The sequence below is a fragment of the Nicotiana tabacum genome, unplaced genomic scaffold (assembly GCF_000715075.1).
Source record: "Nicotiana tabacum cultivar K326 unplaced genomic scaffold, ASM71507v2 Un00172, whole genome shotgun sequence".
In the NCBI taxonomy this organism is placed as follows: domain Eukaryota; kingdom Viridiplantae; phylum Streptophyta; class Magnoliopsida; order Solanales; family Solanaceae; genus Nicotiana; species Nicotiana tabacum.
In genome coordinates this window covers 27,886-54,387 of record NW_027438410.1, presented here as the reverse complement: position 1 = coordinate 54,387, position 26,502 = coordinate 27,886, and the positions used below count along the sequence as shown (strand labels likewise).

The 26,502-nt window shown below is 37.9% G+C and overlaps 1 protein-coding gene across 1 annotated transcript; it reads left to right on the top strand.

Moving 5' to 3' along the window:
* The first annotated feature begins 10,730 nt into the window (after positions 1 to 10,730).
* On the top strand, positions 10,731 to 12,780 carry LOC142179019 (uncharacterized). Its single transcript, XM_075248827.1, has 5 exons — positions 10,731 to 10,884; positions 11,002 to 11,418; positions 11,516 to 11,716; positions 11,862 to 11,880; positions 12,084 to 12,780. Exons 1-5 carry the CDS (start codon positions 10,731 to 10,733, stop codon positions 12,778 to 12,780), a joined length of 1,488 nt encoding a protein of 495 aa, XP_075104928.1.
* Positions 12,781 to 26,502: the final 13,722 nt, after the last annotated feature.

The window sequence follows — 26,502 nt, the reverse complement described above, 5'->3', positions numbered from 1 at the left end:
ATTGATATTTGATTCAAGAGCCGTGCCTCTAATTCCTTCATGAGGGATGAGCTGGATTTAATAAATCCTGGGAGTGCTCCAAGCCGAGATCGAGGGAGTGCTTCCATGCTTCATGATTTGTCGAAGAAAGGAGCAGTTGACGGGCTGGATTAATTTATCCAGGGAGTGCTTCCATGCTCCATGCTTTATTGGGTAAAGAAACAACACTTCAAATTGTCTCCCATTATGTTGTGTTTCTCTTCCACTTTGAATCTTCTGTTTACAGATTCTACATACACTTATTTTTGGATTTGCAGGTGAGTTACATGTAAGGCAATGGTTCAAGATACATAGCCATTGAGTGGATCTTCATTCCTTTTAGCAATGCTTGCTCACCCAGAATCTACATACACTAATATAACATTAGTCAAGACTTCTTTATGGATATTGATCATTATTAAAATTCTACACTTAACAATCTTCCCCTTTTTGATGATGACAATAAGCTAAAAGGAGTTTGACTAATTTATGGATACTTCCTTTTTCTTTTCAAGTGTGCTCCCCCTGTCTTTAAGCTGGTTTTTGATTTGATTTGAATCTGCATCTGCACTTTTCTTTGCAAGTGTGCTTCCCCTGTCTTTAAGGTGGTTGTTGATTTGAACCTGCACTTAAGAAGCCTGTAGTTCACCTGTAACATACTTGCAACTCTTTTTTTTTCTTTCTCCCCCTTTCTCCCCCTTTTACATCAATCAAAAAAAAAGGGAAACTACTTGCAGTAATAGTACTAGCTAAGCAGGCATAAAATTTGTACAGCTAAGCAGTTATAGTGAGCACAGTCAACTAATGCTCACCCCAGACACAACCAAAAGAAAATAGTTTTAAACTATCACATAAAGCAAAAAGGATTGTCTTAAGCATCCTAAACATTCAATGCCTCCCAAGGAAATATTTCAGGGTGTTGATCACTTTAGTACAGAAGCTTTCATAAGAGGCATCAATGTCTTTGGTGACTTTGTTCAGCTTCTCAGAGACATCCTGCATGGCCTTAATTCCTTGCCTCCTTGTGGCTTGAAGTGTGATCCTAAGCTTGGCCACGTCTGCCCTGGTTTCCTTGGTTACTTCTCTGATCTTGTCCACCTGCTCCTGCATAGAGGTTAGTAAATCCTTGATACCTGCAATGTTGTGCTACATCAGCATCAGCTGGTCTGAAGAAGAGGATTTGTTGGCTTCAGATTTTAGTCCCCCACTGCTCTGAGTAGGGATGACTTCTGTCTTTGTCATTTTTAAACCAAGTTCCCTTAATTAAAGTATACCCTATCATGGCAAAGGCAGTCTTATCATAGGTGCTGGAGATAATCTTTGGAATATAGAGAGATAGGTCCACTTTTATGACTTTCAGGATGTGAGAAACTAGTAAACAATAAGGCAGGCTGCTCGCAGAAGAGGAAACGTCCCTGATACTTTCAAGCATGTATTGACGTACCCGGGCAAACCAGTTTATAGCTTTACCATTTACCAACCAATACAGAACAAATATATCTCTGAGAGACAAAGTACTTAGTAAACCAGTACGGGGTAGCAAAGTGGTTGCAATAATGTGGGCTAGAACACGATGTTCAAACTTCAAGTTCTTAGGACCTATATTAGGGGGGTTTTCAGACAAAAAACTTTTGGCCTCATAAAAAGATACTTCAAAATTATCTGGCTAGGAATGTTGCACAAAGGAATTGTATCCAACAAACTTTGTAGCAAAGATTTTTTCAAACTGATAAGAATCAAGGATAATGCGAGTTCCTAAGACCATGGTTTCTAGATCGTCTTTATCATTCACAAAAAGGTTTGCATAAAACATGTGCACAAGCTCTTCGTAGACAGTATCACCAACAGTAGCAAATAGGGAGACAAGTTTCTGAGTTTCAAAAATAGACAAAACATCACAGTGAGAGTTTTGCATAGACTTTAAGCTTACAGTGCGACCAATGCAATTGACTTTCCTTTAAAGGAGACAAATATATCCTTCTCTTCCGGGCCATAGAAAATCATCCTGTCTTCAAAACCAAACTCTATACTTTCAGTTTTTCCCTTTTTCTGAGAGGATTGTTTGGGGATAGATTCCATTGGTCGTTTTCCTGCCTTCTTTTGAGATATGAGAATTTCTTCTTGAGCGCCACTTGATTCTTCTTCAATGAGTAAGTGGTGTGTGCTTTCGGAGGATTCGATATGAACAGGATCATCTTTGGTTTTCTTGAATCGGTGCCTTCTTCTGGGTAAGAAAGATGAGGGAGATGGTTGTGCTTTGGCCATGAGTGAAAGAAAACAGAGAGAGGGAGATTTGGTTCCTTTGAGAAAATGGGAGATACGCTCGAGAGAGGAGTTAAAAAAAAGGACCCCTCGATTTCTGGAGAGACGTATGGAAGGCAACTGAAAAGTTGCCTTCTGCAAAATTACACCGTCAGTTTATCATGAATAAGTGTGAAGACTAATCAAGTACTAAGAGATTTTTTTTTCTTTTGGCACAAATAACAAAATACATGGAATTAAATAAAAGTAATTATGGGATATATTAACCATGGTTATGAGGGAATTGTACAAATGCCAATTTTGTTCAGAAGAAAACAAAATATTTCTTCAAGCAAAGGTTTTGTAAAAATATCCACCAACTGATTTTCAGTATTAACAAATTCTAACACAATATCTCCTTTAGCAACATGATCACGTATAAAATGATGCTTGATCTCAATATGCTTAGCCCTAGAATGATGCATAGAGTTTTTTGATAAATAAATTGCACTAGTATTGTCTCATATGATCGGAACAGAATTAATACATAAATCATAATTTAACAGTTGATGCATGATCCATAGCACTTGTGTGTAGTAGTTGCCTACTGCCAAATATTCAGCTTTTGTGGTGGATAAGGCCACACATCTTTGTTTCTTGCTGTGCCAGGATATAAGGGATTTTTCAAGTAGTTGGCACGTTTCACTTGTGCTTTTTCTATCAAGTTTATCTCCTGCAAAATCTGCATCTGAAAAACCTTTTAGATTGAAATTTTCCAAACTTTCATACCATAATCCATAGTCGATTGTCCCTATCAAATATCTGATAATATATTTAACAACAGTCAAATGAGACTCTTTAGGAGCTGACTGATATCTAGCACATTTGCAAACACTAAACATGATATCTGGTCGACTAGCGGTAAGATAGAGTAATGAGCCAATCATACCTCGATACATTGTTTCATCAACACTCTTACCGTTTTTGTCTTCATCCAAAGTAGTCAATGGACTCATAGGTGTTCATGTGGATTTTGCATTAGACATACCAAACTTTTTGATGAGTTCTTTCGTGTACTTGTTTGACTAATGAAGATTTCTTTCTGTATTTGCTTGATTTGAAGTCTAAGGAAGAAGGTTAATTATCCCATCATACTCATTTCAAATTCTCCTTTCATGATATTTGATAAATCCTTGCACAAAAAATATTAGTACTGCCAAAAATAATATCATCTACATAAATTTGTACAATTAAGTTACCTAGAGATGGTCGTTTGATGAAAAGAGTAGTATCAATATTACCTCTGTCGAATCCATGTTCAACTAAGAATGAACTTAACCTTTCATACCAGACTCTAGGAGCTTGCTTTAGGCCATACAAATCTTTGGATAATTTGTAGACATGATTAGGAAAGGATTCATTTACAAATCCTGGAGGTTGCTTAATGAAAACTTCCTTAGAAATAAATCCATTCAAGAAGGCACTTTTCACATCCATCTGAAATAGTCTGAAACACTTATGAGCAGCATAAGCTAAGAGAATGTGAATGGATTCTAACCTGGCAACAGGGGCGAAAGTCTCCTCATAATCAATCTCTTCTTGTTGTGAATAACCTTGAGCAACTAGTCTGGCTTTGTTTCTCACGACTTGTCCAGATTCATTCAACTTATTTCTAAATACCCATTTTGTTCCAACAATGGATGCATTTGGTGGCTTAGGAATGAGTTCCCATACTTTGTTTTTCTCAAATTGATCAAGCTCTTCCTTCATTGCAGTTATCCAGCTTTTGTCACCAAGTGCTTTGTCCACCCTTTTTGGTTCAAGTTGGGATATGAAAGCAATATTTGATGTATGCTTTAGAGATTTTCTAGTCTTTATCCCTTCCTGAGGGTATCTAATGATATACTTATGAGGATATCCAGGTTCACTTTTCCATTCATTTGGGATGACTAATTCTGACTCTTTTTCAGCAGAGTTGGTTGGATCGATCAAAGTGGACTCCTGCTTTTCTGTAAGATGCATAGTCGGTTGATCTTGCTGATCAGTCACTTCTTCAGAGGCAATTCCACTTGTATCGATAGACTTTGGCACTATGGAAATTTCTTCATTTTCAGGAAGATGATCATTCTTGAAAATGAGGGTTAGTATCCACAAAAACAACATGTATAGATTATTCAATGGATAAAGTACGCTTATTAAAAGCTCTATATGCTCTACTGGAGGGAGAGTATCCAAGAAAAATACCTTCATCGCTTTTGGGATCGAACTTACCAAGATTATCTTTTTCATTATTGTGAATAAAGCACTTACAACCGAAAGGATGGAAATAATTGATGTTGGGTCTTTTTTCTCTCCATAGGTCATGTGGAGTCTTATTGAGTATTGGTCGAACAAGGCATCTGTTGATGATATGACATGTTGTACTTACGACTTCTGCCCAGAAGTGGTGTGGGAGAGAATTTTCCACAATCATGGTTCTTGCCATATCTTGTAGAGTTTTGTTTTTACGTTCTACCACTCCATTTTGTTGTGGCGATCATAGGGAAGAGAAATTGTGAGAGATCCCTTGATCATTGCAGAGGTTCTCAAAAGCTTTGCTTTCAAATTCTCCTCCATGATCACTTCTTATGGAGGAAATGTAGTAACCCTTTTCACAATGTACTTTCTTGCAAAAGACTTCAAAGTTTCTTAAAGCTTCATCTTTGTGACTTAGAAAAATAACCTAAGTGAATCTAGAAAAATCATCTATTATAACAAAAGCATACTTTCTACCACCTATTCTAACACTTCTAGTAGGTCCAAAAAGATCCATATGCAATAGTTGAAGAGGTTTTGTAGTGGAAACAATATTTTTGACTTTAAAAGAGGATCTGGTTTGTTTTCCTAGTTGGCATGCATCACAAATTTGATCTTTTGAGAAGTCTAATTTTGGAAGACCAATGACAAGATCGTTTTTAGAAAGATTATGAATAGTGTGCATGCTGGCATGACCAAGCTTTCCATACCATACCCAAGGGTCATAAAAAATGGAAGCTAGACAAATTTTATTACCAACACTTTCTAAGTTACTGATAGTATAAACATTTGTGTCCCTATTTCCAAAGAGAATAACTTTACCTGATTCATCTTCAATAAACCAACCATATTTTTTAAAACGAACCTCGTAGTCATTGTCACATAGTTGACTAATGCTGAGAAGATTGTAACCAAGTTCATCAACCGGATACACTCCATCTACATCGCATGTTGAGCTGAGAGGAACCTTTCCAACTCCAATTACAATTCTTTTTGATTTATCTCCAAATGTAACTGTTCCTCCATCTAGTCTGGTGATAATTTTGAATAATTGTTTGTCACCAGTCATATGTCTGGAACACGCGCTATCAAGATACCATTTTCCTTTTCGATTCTTCTTGCGGTATTCCTGCAAAATAAAATTACTTGTTTTTAGTTACCCAAACTTGCATGGGTCCTAAATGGTTAAATTTCTGAGTGTTAGCTTGAATAAAGGATTTAGGTCGCCAGACCCATCTCTTGTTGTCTTTGATCCTGCAACGGTAAGAAGTGTGACCAGGTTTTCCACAATAAAAACACAATGGATTTTTTTGATTTTTTGAATCCCTTTCTGCTGCGATTTTGTTCCTGCACTAGTTAGTGTTGTGATCATTTTTACCACAATAAGAGCATCCCTGAGAGTTTCTAGTTCTAATCAAAGATGTATGAGGAACAGTCTGATTTGATTTGACAGAACTATGACTTGTGGATTTTAGTAATCCATTCAGTAGAAGTTTAAGTTCATTAACTTCATCTTGAAGCATGCCATGCTCAATTTCAGAAACTTTAAGCTTCAAGTCCTAGTCTTTCTTTTCTCTTTGGATTTTTCTAAGTTCATTTAGAACTCTTTCAATATCTGAAAGAGCAATATCAATAAGTTCTTGGAGTTCATAACAGTTGGGACATGTAGGAAGACGTACTTGACTGGTTCCCTCGTCTGCCATAAGACAAAGTTCGCCGGAGTCTTCTTCCTCATCTCCTCCTTTGTCTGCCATGAGCCCAAGCTCACCTGAGTCTTTATTGCTATCTTCTTTTATGACCATGAAATACATATTTGCATTTTTTTCATGGTCAGATTCTTCTTCATCGCTCCAGGCTCCAAAGGACTTCTTCTTTTGAAAGTTCCTGCTTAGCTTTTTCTTCAGTTCGGGACAACCAGCTTGAATATGTCCATATTTTCCACATTCATACCATTTTCCATCACTTTTATCATTTTCATTATTCGTCCTTCCTTTTCTGAAGTTTGATCTACCTCTCCTGCTATTTCTGTTTTTTCTCATCATGCTTGTTACAACTTGGGAGATCATGGCTATATTTTCATCATGTTCTCCTCCTTCCTCATCTTCTTCATTTTTTGGTCCAGCCACAGTTTCTTTAAAGGCAACCGTTTTCTTCTTTTATTGTTGAATTTTCCTTTCCAAGTGAGTTTTCTCAAAGGCAATTAGATCACCTCTAAGTGCATCATAGTACATTTTGTCAAGGTCCTGACATTCTAGAGCAATAACTTTGGGATGCCAAATTGTGGGTAGACTTCTAAGAATTTTTCTGACCTGTACTCCGCTTTTTATTGGTCTACCAAGAGAGTTTAGATCTCCAAGGATTTTTCTGAACCTGGAGAACATTTCCTCCACTGATTCTCCATCTTTTATTTGAAATAGTTCATAGTCACGAACTAGAAGATTGATCCTTGTTTCTTTTACCTTGTTGGTCCCTTCATATGTGACATCCAATTTATCCCACATTTCCTTAACAGTTTCACAGCTTGAAATCTTTTCATACTCTTCTCCACGGATAGCATTATACATAAGATTTTTTGCTTTAGCATTCATAGTTATGACAGCAGCTTGTTCATCAGTGTAATCATCTAAGTCAAGTGGATCAGTTGATACTATGACTTGACCATTCTCATCTTTCTCTCACGGAATTGAAAGATTTTCTTTTTTGATCAAACGCCAAACTTTGATGTCATATGACATAGTGTATGTTTCCATCCGAACTTTCCAGTGAGAAAAGTGTTGTCCGTTGAAATATGGAGGTCCTACCTGAGAGGTTCCCTCTTGAAATAATGCACCGACGACTGTATTTGATCCCATGATCTTTTTCTCACTAGCTATTAAGCAAAGTTTGTGAGACTTGCTCTGATACCAATTGAAAGTACAATACGTGGGTGAATTGTGGTCGATTAAAACTTAGTTGACTAAATATGAGTTTAGTCGACTAGATTCTGCACAGTGAACAGTTAAAGAGAAATAAACCAAGCAAACTGAAAGATAACAGGACATAGTAATTTTTATACTGGTTCAGTACCGGTGATGTACTTACATCCACTTTCCCTTGGGTCACAAGGGACTTCTTAGATCTTTGATAATATGTTACAATGGTGATGGTTTTGGTTCTCTCACCATCAATGACATTCAGCGATAATGGCTTTTGTAATGTTGGCACAACTCCCTTTTGTGTTCTATCCCTTCCTATCTTTTATGACACTTGTAGACTCAAGAATACAGTGTTTGTACTAAGAATTAGAGAGGTTTAGAATCAGTTTGTGTAGTTGCATGTTCAATCCTTGAGTTTTCCAGTCTTCTTATAGGTGAGATTTGAGAGCTGTTGTACATTTGTATTTGATAGATGCACACAATATTTTACTGATATTTGATTCAATAGTCGTGCCTTTAATTCCTTCATGAGGGATGGGCTGGATTTAATAAATCCAGGGAGTGCTCCAAGCCGAGATCTAGGGAGTGCTTCCATGCTCCATGCTTTGTCGAAGAAAGGAGCAGTTGATGGGTTGGATTAATTTATCCGGGTAGTGCTTCCATGCTCCATGCTTTATTGGGTAAAGGAACAACACTTCAAATTGTCTCACATTATGTTGTTTTTCCTTTCCACTTTTAATCTTCCCTTTTACAAAATCTGCATACACTTTTTTTTGGATTTGCATATGAGTTACATGTAAGGCAATGGTTCAAGATACATAGCCATTGAGTGGATCTTCATTCCCTTTAGCAATGCTTTCTCACCCAGAGTCTGCATACAGTAATATAACATCAGTCAAGACTTCTTTATGGATATTGATCATTATTAAAATTCTACACTTAACACGAGCGACTTCACAGCGATTAGTAGTAACAAATAAAGAGTTTCAAACTCTTCGTGTTATACTTATGTTGTATCGTGAAAGTAAGAAGTACTATTATGTTTTTGGGTGGGTAGGGAGCATGCTCTACTGATGAAATGCTGTTGTAATGTACTTTTTAGCTACTAATTAATTTGTAGGACTTGTATGGTTAAACATTAGTTGTAATTCTTTTTGAGAAAATATGAAGTGGATGTCATTGTCCTTAAATGAATTGGTGAAGTTTGAGCAGTCACCAGATGCCTTGGTATACTCTCTTTTCCTTTTTTGGGCATGGCTTGAATTGTTTGCATATGATATGTTACTTCTCAAGTCCAGATACATGAGTAATATATTATTGCAAATCAAGAAACATACATGGGATTGCTGACTTGGCGAGAAAGAAGTGAAACAAAAGGTGGGCAACCTTTGTACTATATAAAAGTTATCTCAGTTTTTTTAGTTTTTGTAAATCTTTCAAGAAATACCATCCCTAATTTAGCTGCACAGGCTGATACTCTAGCTCAATAAGCTGTGAAACAACAGACAATTAGCTCACACTTTCATCCCTCCCAAATCGCCAATCCCTTGTCTGTTGTTCAACAGCTCGATTCGACTGCCACATTTTGGCTACTGAGCTTTGATACCACTCTGTCACAGATTCCCCAACTTTGGCTGCAAAAGCTAACTTGTGAGGTGAAAAGTTGCAAACTGCTTATAAACTATCCAGGAATCTCTCTCAAATGCAGACACGTACACATATGTTGCACACGACATGTATTCGTCAGATGTCAACTGTTCATTAGGTTCATGCTATGATCAACTGAATTCTTGCATTTTTTTTAAATCCAGGGCTCCTCCGCTAGCTTTGGTTTTTTAGATTCATACTACATTTGTTTCAAATTTTTCTTCACCTAAGAGGATATCTTGGACGTGACTGCTCAGTGCTTGGCTTCTTTCAATCCTCTAGATTGTTGGCTTGATTTTTACCTTGTTTAAAATCCTCCTATATTTCCTGCACCAAATGTCCCACCAAACCAGATTCCTTCTCAAGCCTAAGGAAGAAGAAGCCAAGGCAGGCAAAGAAAAGTATTGGATGTACAAAGCAGTGGAAGCCTATCTCCGTCAGAATCCCGATGCATATGCTTAGCTAGTGTTCTGAGAAATGCTGTATATCTGGCGTATATTAAGTTGTTTCCAACAGTTTGTTTTCTGTGTTGGTTTAGAAGTGTTGCCTTTGGTTTGTCGCTAAGTAAACCTAAGTATTTTGTTGCTCAGGACTTTGCAAAAATTGCAGTTGTAGTTAGTGGCGTATCCAGAATAGAAGCTATAGGTTCATCTGAACCCATAGTTTCGGCTCATATCTTGTATATCTGCCAGAAAACTTGTTAAATATAAATAAAGAATAGATATTTAGCCCATTACATTAGATGAAATGCGATAGAATTTCGAATCTGAGCTCATAGAGTTCAAATCCTAAATTCGCCTGACTCTAGAAGTTGCTATAGCTAGTTCAATAAGTGTAGATAATTTAGCTGCACATGCTGTTTCTCTTGCTATGTTAGCTGTGAAACAACAAGACGAGAAATCCAACAACTTTTCCTCAAATAATGTTGGGAAGAATAAACCATATCCTAATTCTAATACTCGTGGAGATTTACTTAGAGATATCGAAGAAAGGTGAAGAAGAAGAAGGGTGAAGAAGTGGTGGTACATATTATGTCTTTAGAATATATGGGGACATAATTAATGGGTTAGAAGACATAAATTAGTGGACATGAGGGGACATAAATTAATGGGGTTAGTAAGAGGATTATAATATAAAGAGACATAAGTTAGTGGGTTAGTGTGGGAGGAATAAATATATATGTCAATTGTATAATATACACATTGTACAAAGCAAGCAATGAAAGAACACGGGAGATTTTTTCAATCAGATTTCTCCTTCAGTTTCATACATGGTATCAGAGCAATAAGCTCGATCCATTAGTCCAACCATCAAATCCATTTACATCAGATTCATCATCATAATCAGTAACCTAAAATGCCTGAAATAACCATCACGTCTACTGGTGATACGAGCAATGCTGCAAAACCAGTTAGCTATGATGTCAATCACCCTTATCATCTCAACAACTCTGATTCACCTAGAATGACTCTAGTCAACACTATGTTTGATGGAAGAAGATACCCAGGGTGAAGGAGATCTATTCTCCTGTCTTTGTCAGCCAAGAAGAAACTTGGTTTTATTACTAGAGCATATCAATCTCCAGACCATGAACAATAGAGTTGTGTGAATGGCATGGTCATCTCTTGGATCCTAAATGCTCTCTCAAAGGATATTGCAGACAGTGTGATATACTCCAAAACTGCAAAAGAACTTTGGGACAGCTTGGAGCAGAGATTTGGGAGATCAAATGGAGCCAAGCTTTATCATCTGCAGAAGAAGTTATCAGGTTTAGTACACGGAAACAGTGACATTGCAGCATACTTCACTAAGCTCAAACGACTATGGGATGAATTAGATGCTTTAAATGTTATCATATGTTGATCATGTGTTTGTGTTTATGAAGGAAAGGCAAAGTTGACTAAGTCTCTTGAGGATCAGAGATTGATCCAATTCCTAATGAGATTAAATGACATCTATGTACAAGCAAGAGGAAATATCCTCATGATGAACCCTTTGCCTAGCATAGATATTGCTTATTCACTTCTCTTGCAATATGAAAATCAAAGAGAAGTTTATGCAAATGCACATTTTAATTCTGAATCAATATCATTCATGGCAGCTGCAGAGGCCAAGCAGCCTAATGCACAACTTCTACCTGATTTTGCAGCTTTTATGATCACAGGACAAGGGAAGAATTATCAGAAACTTAGAAGCCAAACACAAAGAAGAGCAGCCATATCACCCAAATATAACAACTCGGGGCAAAAGTTTGTTAAACTTCAACAAAGGTTTAAAGGGAAAAAGAAGTACAATCCAAAATGTGTCTTGTACTTATTGTGGAAAAATAGGACATACACAAGAGGACTGCTATAGAATTATTGGATTTTCAAAAGATTTTGAGTTCACCAATCACAAAGGTTATCAGACTCAAATTAAAGGAAATATAGTACTAACACATAAGGAATGTGAGAATTCAGCAGGACAAAGCACTCAGCTCAACAACAGTAATTTTGGACAGCAACTCAGCAAGGAACAAATTGCAGAAATGATGCACATGTATAAGCAGGCAAAGTTAGTACGGGCAGGAAATACAGGAATCAATGTTAATGCAGTTGCTGGTACTATTCTAAAATACTCAGGTTCAGTATTTACTAGTCTAAAATCAGACACCTGGATCATTGATTCGGGTGCCTCAGAGCATATGTGTTTTGATCCTAATTCTTTCCTGTTTCTAACTACACTTCCTGTACCTTTGAATATCAGTTTACCTAACTCTTTCAAGGTGATTGTTACTCATATAGGGAGTATTTATATTCTGCCAGGTCATATCCCCAACAATGTGTTACATGTTCCATATTTCAAATATAACTTATTATCAGTTAATAGGTTTTGTGTTTAGTTCAAGTATGATGTCCTATTCACATCTATTGGGTGTGTGTTGCAGGGCCTTTTAATGAAGAGTCCATAAGTTTTTGGTGAATTTAGAGAGGGACTCAACTTATTGGAAGCAAGTAGCCTTAAGTCTAAGGGGTTATTCAGTAGTAATGTACCTTCAATTCTAAAAGAAAGAAATCCCGTTTCAGAGTCTGTTTCTTTTTCTAATCCAGTTCAAGTTAATGGTACTCCTGATGTTAAACTTTGGCATGTAAGATTGGGACACCTACCATTTTCAGCAATGAAACATTTATATTTCCTTCATTGTAAGTCAAATTCTGAGTTTATCTGTGATGTTTGTCATAAGGCTAAGCAAACTAGGAATCTTTTTTCTATCAGTAGCATAAAATCCAAGAATATATTTGAACTTATACATGTAGACATATGGGAACCTTATAAGTCAAATACTTACAATGGATTCAGATATTTCCTTACTGTAGTAGATGACTATAGCATAGGAACATGTACATTTTTATTAAGTGCAAAAACCAATGCTTTTCCTATGCTTAAATCTTTTCTACCTATGGTTGAAAGGCAATTCAATGTGAAAGTCAGGATGATAAGATCTGACAATGCATTAGAATTGGGAAAAGCTACACAAGAGGCAGCTTTCCTAGCTTCAGAAGTAATTATATACCAACTGTCTTGTGTAGCAACTTCTCAACAAAATGGAATTGTTGAAAGGAAGCATAGACATATCTTAGAGATTGCAAGAGGGTTAATGTTTCAATCCAAGCTACATATATAATTTTGGGGTGAATCTATCCTAGCTGCCACACATCTTATTAATAGGATGCCTTCTAGTGTTCTTAAAGGAAAGACACCATATGGGGTTTTATTTCAAGAGAAACCCAAGTATGATCATTTAAGGAATTTTGGATGCCTCTGTTACGGTTCTACAAGAGCCCAGGGAAGAGGCAAGTTCGATGATAGGGCAACAACTTGTGTTTTGCTTGGTTATCCGCTTCATCAGAAGGGATATAAGCTATTGGAATTGTCCACAGGAAGAGTATTTGTGTCAAGGGATGTGAAATTTCATGAATCACACTTCCCTTTTGTTGAAACCAGCACATCACAACATCCTATATTCCCAAGCTCAACATTTACTATAGAACCTACCTATTCACCTTCATCACAGGATCAATCCTCACCTATCTCTTTAGAACCTGAAGTTTGTGATATTTTCTCCTTACCATCACCAAGTTCTTCATATACTCCCTCTCGTCACCAATTGTCTACTAGCCCAATTCCTTTTCAGTCTATCCTAGATACACCACACACTACCTCACCTGTATCTATACCCAAGCAGCCAACACCATTAAGAAAGTTAGGAAGAGCTTCCAATCAACCAGCTTACTTGAAAGATTATGTATGCAGTAATATCATGTTCACAAATATAGCAGCAGCTTGCTTCACTCAACCAAGTAAGCCTAGGGAATTTGTTTCTTTTCTCTATCACCCAACAATCCCTCTCTATTTTCACAGAACCTAACAGTTCTGGATAGGTTTGTCAACATTCATGTTGGATAGAAGCTATGAATTAAGAGCTTAAAGCTCTAGAAGATAACCACACATGGGATGTGGTTAAATTACCTAAAGGAAAAAAGGCTCTACCTTGCAAATGGGTGTACAAGGTAAAGCATTTATCGGATGGAAGAATTGAAAGATTGAAGGCAAGGCTGGTGGTCAGGGGATATCCAAAGAGAATGAATAGATTATAGTGAGACTTTTTTCAACAGTGGTGAAAATGACAACCATAAGGTGTTTACTCACTATTGCAGCCAAAAGAGATTGGAATGTGTGTCAATTAGATGTCAATAATGCATTTTTGCATGGTGATCTATAAGAGGAGGTATACATGAGGTTTCCAGCAGGCTTAACACCTCCTAGTCCTAAGCATGTTTGTTTACTAAGGAAGTTATTGTATGGTTTAAAACAAGCTTCCAGGCAATGGTATGCTAGGCGTGTAGGAGCTTTGAGTTTTAAGGGGTATTCTTCATCATTAAACGATTAATCACTATTCTTTAAACGAAAAGGAAACCTGATTTCTATCATAGCTGTCTATGTAGATGCCATACTGCTTACTGGAGATGACTTGGAAGAAATTCAGCATATCAAGGGTTTTCTAAACAGTGAATTCAAGGTCAAAAATCTAGGAGACATACATTATTGTTTATGGATGGAAATTCTGCGAGAAAAGGAAGGTTTTATTGTAAGCCAAATGAGATTTACCCTGGATATGCTGGAGGAATTTGATGTATCTCATTTGCCTCGAGTCAATTCTCCTCTTGATCCTTCCTCCAAGCTTAAAGCTGATGATGGGCACCCTTTGCTCCAACAGTATTTCGTCTTCTGGTTGGCAAGTTGAACTATCTCACTAACACTTGCCCGGACCTTTCTTTCGCAGTCCTTACCCTTAGTCAATACATGTAGAGACCCTGTAAGTCTCATTTCTCTGCTGCCTTACGAGTGCTCAAATATTTGAGATGTGATCTAGGACAAGGAATTCTTCTCTCAGCAAAACACTCATTCTCCTTGCTTGTATTTTGCGATGCTGATTGGGCCTCTTGCAGGGATTCTAGGAGGTCCATAAGTGGATTCTTCATCACACTAGGAGGAGCAACCATTTCCTGGAAATCAAAGAAAAAAGTGCCAATCCCACTATCTTCTGCAGAGGCAGAATACAGATCTATGAGAAAAGTAACTATAGAACTTACATAGTTAGTTCAACTTCTTGAAAATCTCTCTGCACCAGTAAGTCTTCCCATACCTCTTCACTCTGACAGCAAGGCAGCCATTCACATCGTCTGTAACCCCGTCTTCCACGAACGCACAAAACATGTAGAAATTGACTGTCATTTTATGCATCAACAGTTCCTTTCCGGTTTAATTACCATTTCTTTTGTTCCATCTAAAGACCAACTGGAGGATCTCTTCACAAAGCCACTTTCTGGGGTTTTTCACTCCGAGATTTTGAGCAAGTTAGGGGTCACAAAGTTACCCTCCAACTTGAGGGGAGGATGTTGGGAAGAAGAAACCATATCCTAATTCTAACACTCGTGGAGATTTACTTAGAGATAGAGAAGAAGGGTGAAGAATAAGAAGTGTGAAGAAGTGGTCGTGCATATTATGTCTTAAGAATATAGGGGGACATAATGTCATGACCTAAAATCCAACTAGCCATGATGGCACCTAACCTCACCCGCTAGGTAAGCCAAATAACAATAATCCGATTCAATTAATATTTAATTGACTCTAATACACTTTCCAAGGACTGGTAGTACAAATCATAAGCTTCTAAGATTAAAATTTACAAAGCTGGTGTGAAATAAGAATACATCATCTGTTTGAAATATACATGAACGGATTAAAATTCTAAAGCTACCATAAATAAGAGGCAGCAATGACTGGTATGCATGTATATCTCCATATCGAACTCCTGTCATGTACAACATCATTGACATCCAAAATCTGCACGCAAGGTGCAGAAGTGTAGTATGAGTACAACCGATACCATGTATTCAATAAGTAACAAACCTAATCTTAGGTTGAAAGTAGTGACGAGGTTGTACCAAGGTCAGAGTCCAACTCCAATAACCAATAACAGCTCATAACAACATAAAGCAAGTAATAAAAGAAGTAACTCAAAGATAAAATGCCTAGCTTAATCATGATTTCTGAAAAATAGTTTTGCCTTTCAAGTGTATCAGTGAAAACCCCAGTCGTTTACCGAAGTTGCCAAAAATATGAGTAAGTTTGAAAACAGTAATTCTCCCAAAACTCCTTTCAACAATAAATAAGATGTTTCATTTTCTTTCGAGATAGCCAGTGTAAAATGCATAACTATGCCCATATGTCAATATGTGTGAGAAGTCATGAATGACGTGATACTGTACAACATGAGGAAAATATATCTGTTTGAAATATGTCATGTGTGCATGTCAATGCCATGTATCTCAGAGATGAACTCATGTACTCTCACTCTCAGAGTATTCAATCACTCAGTACTGTATATGGCTAATCCAGCCCAGGGAAGATCCATCCCAATATATATACATAATAACAGACATCCAGCCACTCAGTACTATACAAGGCCAATCCAGCCCAGGGGAAGATCCATCCCTAAATATCAATGATTTAGACAAGATCCATGTCTAGGGAAGATCCATCCCTCAATATAAATGCTTTAGACAAGATCCATGTCTAGGGAAGATCCATCCTTCAATATAAATGCTTCAGACAATATCTATGTCCAGGGAAGATCTACCCCTCAATATAAATCAACCGCGCTCACTGGGTGTGCACAGACTCCGGAGGGGCTCCTTCAGCCTAAGCGCTATAAACTCCACTGACAACTCACGTGCTATAATAAGTCAATCTGGCATGCTGCGGTGTGAAGTCCGATCCCATAATAATAAAGTATATAAAGCCAATATGGCCTGTTGCGGCGTGCAGCCCGATCCCATAAATATCCTTACAATCAGGCCCTCGGCCTCACTCAGTCATCAATTTCTCGAGCTCACAATGTTAGGAAATTATCCCAAAAATGATGATATGATATGTCAATATGTAGCAACAGAGACTGAGATATGATATGAAATGAATGAACATAACTGAGTATAAAATTGCAATGTAAGCAAATAACTCAACAACAATAACGACCTCAATGGGTCCCAACAAAATAAGCATGTAGCCTAGACATGGTTTCTAACATGAATAACTCGATAACTCTAATACGTAGAGATTTCATGATTTTAGATAAGTTCAGGTAACCACACAGTACCATAGGAATAACGGAGTCACCTAGCATGTGCGTCACCTCAACAACAAACACATAAGACATATAATCAGGGTTCATACCCTCAGCTCCAAGATTAGAAGAGTTACTTAACTCGAACAAGCTGAATCCAATGCCGAGCAAGCGAAACAATGCTCCAGGAATTCTATTTTGCGTGTATCAACTTCTGAACGCTTTCTATCTCCTCAATTCAAGCCAAATGACCTGTATCTAATTCAAACAACGAGCAAATAAATCACAATTTACTCCAATGCTTACAAATTAACAATTTATGAAAATTCCCAACTCTGCTCAAAAAATCGACAGTGGGTCCCATGTCTCGATATCCGACGAAACTCACAAAGTACGAGAACCCATTAAATTACGAGTTCAACCATACTAATTTCACTCAAACCCGACTCTGAATCGATATTCAAATCTCGCAAATTCATTTTTATGAAATTCTAGAAAATTCCTTCAATTTCTCTTGAAAATCAATAATCTAGTGCCGAAAATGTAGATTAATTCATGAAATACAATCACAGGGGAGTAAAGAACACTTACCCCAAGTTGTGTGAAAATATTTCTCTCCAAAGTCGCCCAAACCGAGCTCCAAAATCCGAAAATGGATAAAAATGTTGAATCCTCGAATATAAGGCATTCTGCCCAGCATTTTCGCATTTGCGGTCGCATTGTCGCATCTGCGACCACCGCTTCTGGGGTATAAATCTCGCTTCTACGGGAACAGCTTGGCCATCAATGATCACTTATGCGATGCCTAGGACCGCATTTGCGGTCGCGCTTTTGTGCAACATGCTCTGAACCTGTGAAGTGCATCGCTCCTGCGTTTTCCAGTGATCGCACCTTGCGACTACGCAGGTGCGCAATTGTGCCCGCTTCTGTGATGAACATCATACCTCCCCATTTCGCTTCTGCGAGCTCGTACCTGCGAGCCCATTTTCGCAGGTGCGGTTGCATCAGTAGGCAGCAGCAAGTTTCAATTGTTCTAAGTCCAAACTTGATCTGTTAACCATCCGAAACTCACCCGAGGCCCCCGGGACCTCAACCAAATACACCAACAAGTCCTAAAACATCATACGAACTTAGTAGAACATCTAAATCACATCAAACAACGCTAAAACCACGAATCATACCCCAATTCAAGCTTAATGAACCTATCAAATCAAGTCTGATTGACCTCACATTTTGCACACAAGTCATAAATGACATAGCGGACATATTTCAACTTCCAGAATCGGATTCCGACCCCGATATCAAAAAGTCAACTCCCCGGTCAAACTTCTAAACTTACATTTCTATTTTTATCCAATTCAAGCATAATTTAACTACACACTTCCAAATAATTTTTCGGACATGCTTCTAATTCTAAAATCACCATACAGAACTATTGGAATCATCAAAACTCTATTCTGGAGTCGTTTACACATAGTCAACATCCGATCAACTATTTTAACTTAAGCTATAAATCTTGGAACTAAGTATTCCAATTCATTGTGAAACCTCCCCGACGAGTCACAAAATTATAATTTAACATAAGATAAGAAGTAAATGAGGGAACGGGGTTATACACTCAAAACGACCGGCCGGGTCATTACATTCTCCCCCACTTAAATATACGTTCGTCCTCGAATATGCCAAGAGTTGTTCCTAAGCCTTTAAATCACTGTTCCACCTTTCCACACATATACCCGGGGGTGATCCCACGTCACCCTATTCTATATAGGCCTGAAAACACAACACAGTTGAAAATCATTAATCTAACCTTAGCCCAAAAACCTTGAAATTCAATTCCCAATTATAGCATTGTAGAGGAAGGAAATTAATGAATCAGATAAATTATCATAGAAATAAAATTCCCACACACGGCACGGACAACTCACGTACCGATAATATAAATCGCCTGGCATGGTCACAGGCCTCCAATCCCAGCATATCATACATGATCAATTAAACATGTACACATGTATATGATAATGAAATAAGATTCACATGCTCCTGGACTGGTATAAATAACACGCCATAGTGTAAGCATGTGCAAAGTCTGCTATCACACTTCAAATCGGCAAGTTAACGCAGAAATAGTAACTACCAAGTTTACTCAGGGAATTATCCTCTTTGTAACCTCAAGTATAGACCAGATAGTTCTCAACAAAGGTAAAAATACGAGAAACATTATAACTTTATGCTTAACAGTCAACTCTAGGCATATCATAGCCTAAGCATTCTTTCGAGTATGAATACTTGCCCCGATGCCCGCACATGGGCTCAAACCTCACATATGTGCGCACTCATAGCGTGTAGCTCTTATTTACAATTAATGCCTCCATTGAGTTTAAATAATGCTCACCTCAAACAGGCCACAACCCTGAAATAATACGCTTCTAAAAACTCCCAATCTCCAAATTCATAGAACACTTGAACCACCGTAATTGATCCCAGCTTGAGCACTCGAATGACTAACACATCTTTCATGCACGATCATCCCACGAGAGATACTTTCATAATTCTTCTGTGCCACATAGCAATAATTTGGATATCAACAGTCTATCAACCAGATGAGTACCGCAATACCAATGAACATCCGTAAGTTAAAACATAATGCGCCTTCTGAAATGCGCACCCTTCTCAGGAATTATCGAGAAGTTATAACATTCATCTAAATATCTGAAATTGACCATGTTGTCCAAAATTCGAGACCTTCCCTTCAAGACTAAACTGCCACCTTGTACATGTAAATCTTAAGCCTGCACAACACACCATATCTATCATGCCATCATGTAGCAAGCATAAGAATTCCATTATCAACTATGGGTAACTAGTAAATTACATACCCGGTCAGTTAGGAACCTTTCTCTTGCTTCCTTCCAGGAAGAAATCACAATACACAACACGTTCCCCACACCGGTAGGAAATATCTGGCTCAAACCATGGTAGAAACCATCAAGAACACTTTGAAATCCATTTGTACATAATCAAGCTATCAGAACTGAATCTCTCTAACTTGACCAAGCCACGCATGTCACCAAAGCCAAGAAGATTGCCACCAAAACATCTGTAAAGTCTCACCACATCATAATTACCCAAAAGAACCGAGCATACCACTACCATGTTGGTCTAGCCTACTACCAGTTGTCCTATTTTCTCCGAGTTTCTTCTGAATAACCCTCAAGTTGACACTTCTCCTTGTCAGAATACTACGATCCTTACCCAAATCTCACTACAAGACATCCTAACATAAAACCACATCGCCCTAAGGCCCATAAACCACTGTATTCTTCTTAAGCACCTCCATAAATACCATAACTTAGACACCCACTCTTAAGGATCTTATGTGAATTTAAAATTGTTCCTCTTTCCTTTCTTATACTGAAATGTAGAATCCTTAGTCAAACAAAATTACTGCAAGTCCCGATACCATCCAATGTAAATAAACGATTCTAGTGACATACAAATTCAAGAAATTTTTAACTGCCACATATACATTTTGAACCCATTAGAATCTTCTCGAGAGTCCTCCACTCTGCTCAAATCTAGATTGTACCGCTCAAACGGGCTGAAAGACACGTTCCCCATTAGCACAACAACACTCGAGGAGGTAACCCTGCCTTAACACCACCGATCAAATTCATACTACATTCGTACTACATCATTCACAATAACAACTCACTCATCTCATAATTTCAATATACTCATAAAGTGCAATATAACCCGTATCTAGGAATTTTCTTACTCGAGTCATCCTCGATCTCAACCTCTGCAAGTCATAATTAACCCACAAATATGCCTCAGACCAAAACTAAACTTTTACATATAACCATGAAATTGAATTGTCAATAGCAGGCTCTCCCACTTGGCTCAAAGCCATGGATTAAAACACTCGATAACTCACAATACTGATACTCTATTACAGCCATAATACTGCAGTTAATTCAACGAAAATTCTTCTCGAGCTCAGGAAACACGAAACATAAAATACCTCAATCATCCGTTAAGATCGCATTTAATCTCTTAACATTCAAGTCAACTTTCTCACTTAGATTCAAATTCAAATATCAATACATATACTCTGCTGGTAGAAAAGAAACTCTTGAGTCACAAGTAAACTTTATTCGTCACATTCAACCCATCTGAACACATCCCGTAGTCACATCATACTTATCATATATCCATTCAATCACTCATCGAGCCATAAATTCCAATCGTGGGGATATTACCGGACATATGGGTCCAAATGTACAAGTTCTCAAAACCGAAACTGCCGAGTCTAAGTTGCGGTCTAAACCTGGCCTCAAGTCCTCCAGACTGGCCTATCACCAAAACACAGAATACACATCTCGCACGTCATCCCTGAAGTCACAAGCCGGCGATGCACAGCTGATACCGAGCGCTCACATGCGCACACGAATATGTGGAAGGAATTCAAAAAGTTATATTTCAAGCTAAATCAATTTTGCACGATAAGCAAAGAAAGATGGAAAATTATCCTAAATGCCTTGTAGCCTCTCGAAGATAAGTATGGACGTCATTATACCGATCCTTAAGACTCTATTAGACACTTGCTCATGACTTATAGAACCTATGAACCTAGAGCTCTGATACCAACTTGTCACTACAAAAAATCCAAATAGCCGTGATGGCACCTAACCTCACCCGCTAGGTAAGCCAAATAACAATAATCTGATTCAATTAATATTTAACTGACTCTAATACACTTCCCAAGAATTGGTAATACAAATCATGAGGTTCTAAGATTAGAATTTATAAAGCTAGTGTGAAATAAGAATACATCATCTGTTTGAAATATACATGAACAGATTAAAATTCTAAAGCTACCATGAATAAGAGGCAGCAATGACTGGAATGCAGGTACATCTTCAGATCCAGCTCCCGTCATGTACAGCATCATTGACATCCAAAATCTGCACGCAAGGTGCAGAAGTGTAGTATGAGTACAACCGACACCATGTACTCAATAAGTAATAAACCTAACCTTAGGTTGAAAGTAGTGATGAGCTTGTACCAAAGTCAGAGTCCAACTCCAATAACCAACAACAACTCATAACAACATAAAGGAAGTATTAAAAGAAGTAACTCAAAGATAAAATGCCTAGCTTAATCATGATTTCTGAAAAATAGTTATGCCTTTCAAGTGTATCAGTGAAAACTCAAGTCGTTTACCGAAGTTTCCAAATATATGAATAAGTTTGAAAATAGTAATTCTCCCAAAACTCCTTTCAGCAGTAAATAAGATGTTTCATTTTCTTTCCAGATAGCCAGTATAAAATGCATCACTATGCCTATATGTCAATATGTGTGAGAAGTCATGAATGACGTGATACCGTACAGCATGAGGAAAATACATCTCTATGCATGTATGTCATATGTGCATGTCAATGCCATGTATCTCAGAGATGAACTCATGTACTCGCACTCTTAGAGTATTCAATCACCCAGTATTGTATATGGCCAATCCATCCCAGGGAAGATCCATTCCATATATATATACATAATAACTGACATCCAGTCACTCAGTACTATACAAGGCCAATCCACCCTACGAGAAGATCCATCCCCAAATATCAATAATTCGGACAAGATCCATGTCCAGGGAAGATCCATCCCTCAATATAAATGCTTCGGACAAGATCCATGTCCAGGGAAGATCCATCCCTCAATATAAATCAACCGCGCTCACTGGGGTTGTGTGCAAACTCCGGAAGGGCTCCTTCAGCCCAAGCGCTATAAATCGCACGGACAATTCACGTGCTATAATAAGCCAATCTGGCCTGCTGCAGCGTGCGGCCCGATCCCATAATAATAAAGTATATAAAGCCAATATGGCCTGCTGCGGTGTGCAGCCCGATCCCATAAATATCCTAACAATCAGGCCCTCGGTCTCACTCGGTCATCAATCTCTCGGGCGCACAATGTTAGGAAATTATCCCAAAATGATGATATGATATGTCAATATGTAGCAACAGAGATTGAGATATGATATGAAATGAATGAACATGACTGAGTATGAAATTGCAATGTAAGAAAATAACTCAACAATAGTAACGACCTCAATGGGTCCCAACAGAATAAGCATGTAGCCTAGACATGGTTTCTAACATGAATCACAACTCGATAACTCTAATACGTAGAGATTTCATGATTTCAGATAAGTTCAGGTAATCACACAGTACCACAGGAATAACTGAGCCACTGTTCACACGGTGCACGCCTACACGCCTGTCACCTAGCTTGTGCGTCACCTCATCAACAAACACATAACACGTATAATCAGAGTTCATACCCTCAGCTCCAAGATTAAAAGAGTTACTCAGCTCGAACAAGCCGAATCCAATGTCGAGCAAGCTAAACAATGCTCCATGAATTTCATTCTGCGCGTATCAACTTCCGAACTCTTTCTATCTCCTCAATTTAAGCGAAACGACCCATATCTATTCAAACAACGTGCAAATAAATCACAATTTACTCCAATGCTTACAAATTAACAATTTATGAAAATTCCCAACTCCGCTCGAAAAATTGACAGTGGGATCCAGGTCTCGAAATTCGACGAAACTCACAAAGTCCAACAACCCATTCAATTACGAGTTCAACCATACTAATTTCACTCAAATCCGGCTCTGAATCGTTGTTCAAATCTCGAAAATTTATTTTTATAAAATTGTAGAAAATTCCTTCGATTTCTCTTGAAAATCAATAATCGAACGCTGAAAACGAAGATTAATTCATGGAATATAATCACAAGGGAGTCAAGAACATTACTCCAAGTAGTATGGAAAACTTCCTCTCCAAAGTCGCCCAAACCGAGCTCCAAAATCCGAAAATGGATAAAAATGTTGAACCCTCGAATATAAGGCATTTTGCCCAGCGTTTCCGCATTTGCGGTCGCATTGTCGCATCTGCGACCACCGCATAAATCTCGCTTCTATGAGAACATCTTGGCCATCAATGATCGCTTCTGCGATGCCTAGGACCGCATCTGCGGTCGCGCCTTTGCGCAACATGCTCTGCACCTGCGAAGTGTATCGCTCATGCATTTTCCAGTGACCGCACCTACGATTACATAGGTGCGCAATTGTGCCCGCTTCTGCGATGAACATCTTACCTCCCCATTTCGCTTCTGTGCTCCACTCCTCGCTTTTGCGAGCCCATTTTCGCAGGTGCGGTTGCATCAGTAGGCAGCAGCAAGTTTCAATTGTTCTAAGTCCAAACTTGATCTGTTAACCATCCGAAACTCACCCGAGGCCCCCGGGACCTCAACCAAATACACCAACAAGTCCTAAAACATCATACGAACTTAAATCACATCAAACAACGCTAGAACCATGAATCATACCCCAATTCAAGCTTAATGAAACTAAAAAAATTCAACTTCTACATTCGATGTCAGAACCTATCAAATCAAGTTCAATTGACCTAAAATTTTGCACACAAGTCATAAATGATATAACAGATGTATTCCAACTTCCAGAATCGGATTCCCACCCCGATATCAAAAAGTCAACTCTCCGGTCAAACTTCCAAACTTACATTTCTATTTTTAGCCAATTTAAGTCTAATATAACTACGGACTTCCAAATAATTTTCCGGACACGCTCCTAAGTCTAAAATCACCGTGCCGAGCTATTGGAATCATCAAAACTCTATTCTTGGGTAGTTTACATATAGTCAACATTCGGTCAACTATTTCGACTTAAGCTTTAAATCTTGGAACTAAGTGTTCCAATTCATTGTGAAACCTCTCCGACGAGTTACAAAATTATAATTGAACACAGGATAAGCAGTAAATGGGAGAACGTGGTTGTACATTCAAAATGATCGGCCGGGTCGTTATACATAATTAATGGGTTAGGGGACATAAATTAGTGGACATGAGGGGACATAAATTAATGGGGTTAGTAAAAGGATTATAATATAAGGAGACATAAGTTAGTGGGTTAGTGTGTTATACATGTACAAAGCAAGCAATGAAAGAACACGGGAGATTTTTTCAATCAGATTTCTCCTTCACTTTCGTACAAATAATATGATACATCATGGGAAACTATCACCTAGAGGAATTGCATAACATAGTATAATGCAGGATGGTTTGGATCGGGCCGGTTATATTTAGGTTTAAAGTAATTGAGGTGATGCGGCAGCAGAAGGCTGTCATTTTACCATATCTATTTTAATTAGTTCTTCTATAGTTGATATCCAAAGCCTTTTGAAAGGACTGTCAAAATTTTGATGTAAAATGTGCACCTTTGCTAGATATGATAGAAACGGGCACCTCGTGCAACAGTATTATCTCACGAAGAAAAATTTGTGCAAAGTTGCTTCGTTGTATAAGTAGTCTAGACTGGAATGAAGTGTGCAGGCTTCGTGAGTCTATCAACAATCATCTAAGCTGAATCATGTTTTCGCAAAGTACGTGGAAAGCTAACCACAAAATCCATGATCATCCTCTCCCACTTGCACTCGGGAATAGTTAAATTACCACCAGACAGCTACCATCAACCGCCTCTTTAGGACCTAATAATTTGTGGATACAACATTTACATTACCTTAATTAATTTTCATAATATTAACTGTAATAACTATAATTTATAAATATTATGATGTTGGAAAAATAAACAATCTTAATTATTCAGTATTCAGATCTAAATACATCTTAATGTGTATTCATATTCATACATTTTAATCATAATAAAAACAAACAACCTTTAAGTCGATCTCAACTTACTTGGGATTGAAATGCCATAATGGTTAGTAGTTATATGATTATCTTAATCCATTGAGATAATTCATCACACCTTGGTGGAATATGCCTAATAAGGACTTGAAGTTTGTCGTTTTTCGAGAAAACTCCTGTCAAATCCCAGAAACTACATGATAATTGGCTAAAAGAACATATAATATGATGATAATTGCCTCGCATTTTAGTATAATAATAGTGATATTTAGAGTATTTTATGATGTTTTGAGCCTATTTGCGTTGTTTACTTGTGTAGGAGTGATTGATAGAGGAATGAAGGAATAATAGAGCAGTGCCATAGTCAGTGCCTAGCACTACTGTAGCACCGAATTTTAGTGATATCCTCAATGCTCAGCACCTACTATATCACCGAATTTCAGTTGTATCCTTAGTGCCCAGCACTCACCGTAGCACCCAAACTCAGTGCCATAAGCAGTTCGGCGCACCCGACATATTTCGGAGGCCAACCTTTTCCTATTTTGGGTGAACTTGGTTTAAATCGTCTAGAACTTTTCCTACACATATAAATAGTCCTTAAACACACTTTTTGAGCGGAGTTCGACCCTAGCAAAGAAGAAACGCTACCAGAGCAATTTAGGAGCCAAAATCATAGAGTTTTCCTTTCTTTCTTGGACTACTTGTAATTTTATGCTCTCAAACATCTTATGATGACTAGCATGACAATGTGTGGCTAGTTCTTCTCGTTCTGGGATTATGGGTGCTACATGAAAAAGTTTAAATTGACGATTTTGATTTTTTCAATATTGGTTTGTTTATTTAATCATGTTCTTAATTATTTTTACTGTGTTGCTAACAGCGAAGTACTATCTATGAATCTAGAGTTGAACTCGAAAGTGAAATTCTAGATTGCATATAGGATTAAATAGAGTAAGTTCTTGAAGCTGGGCGTCGGGGAACAG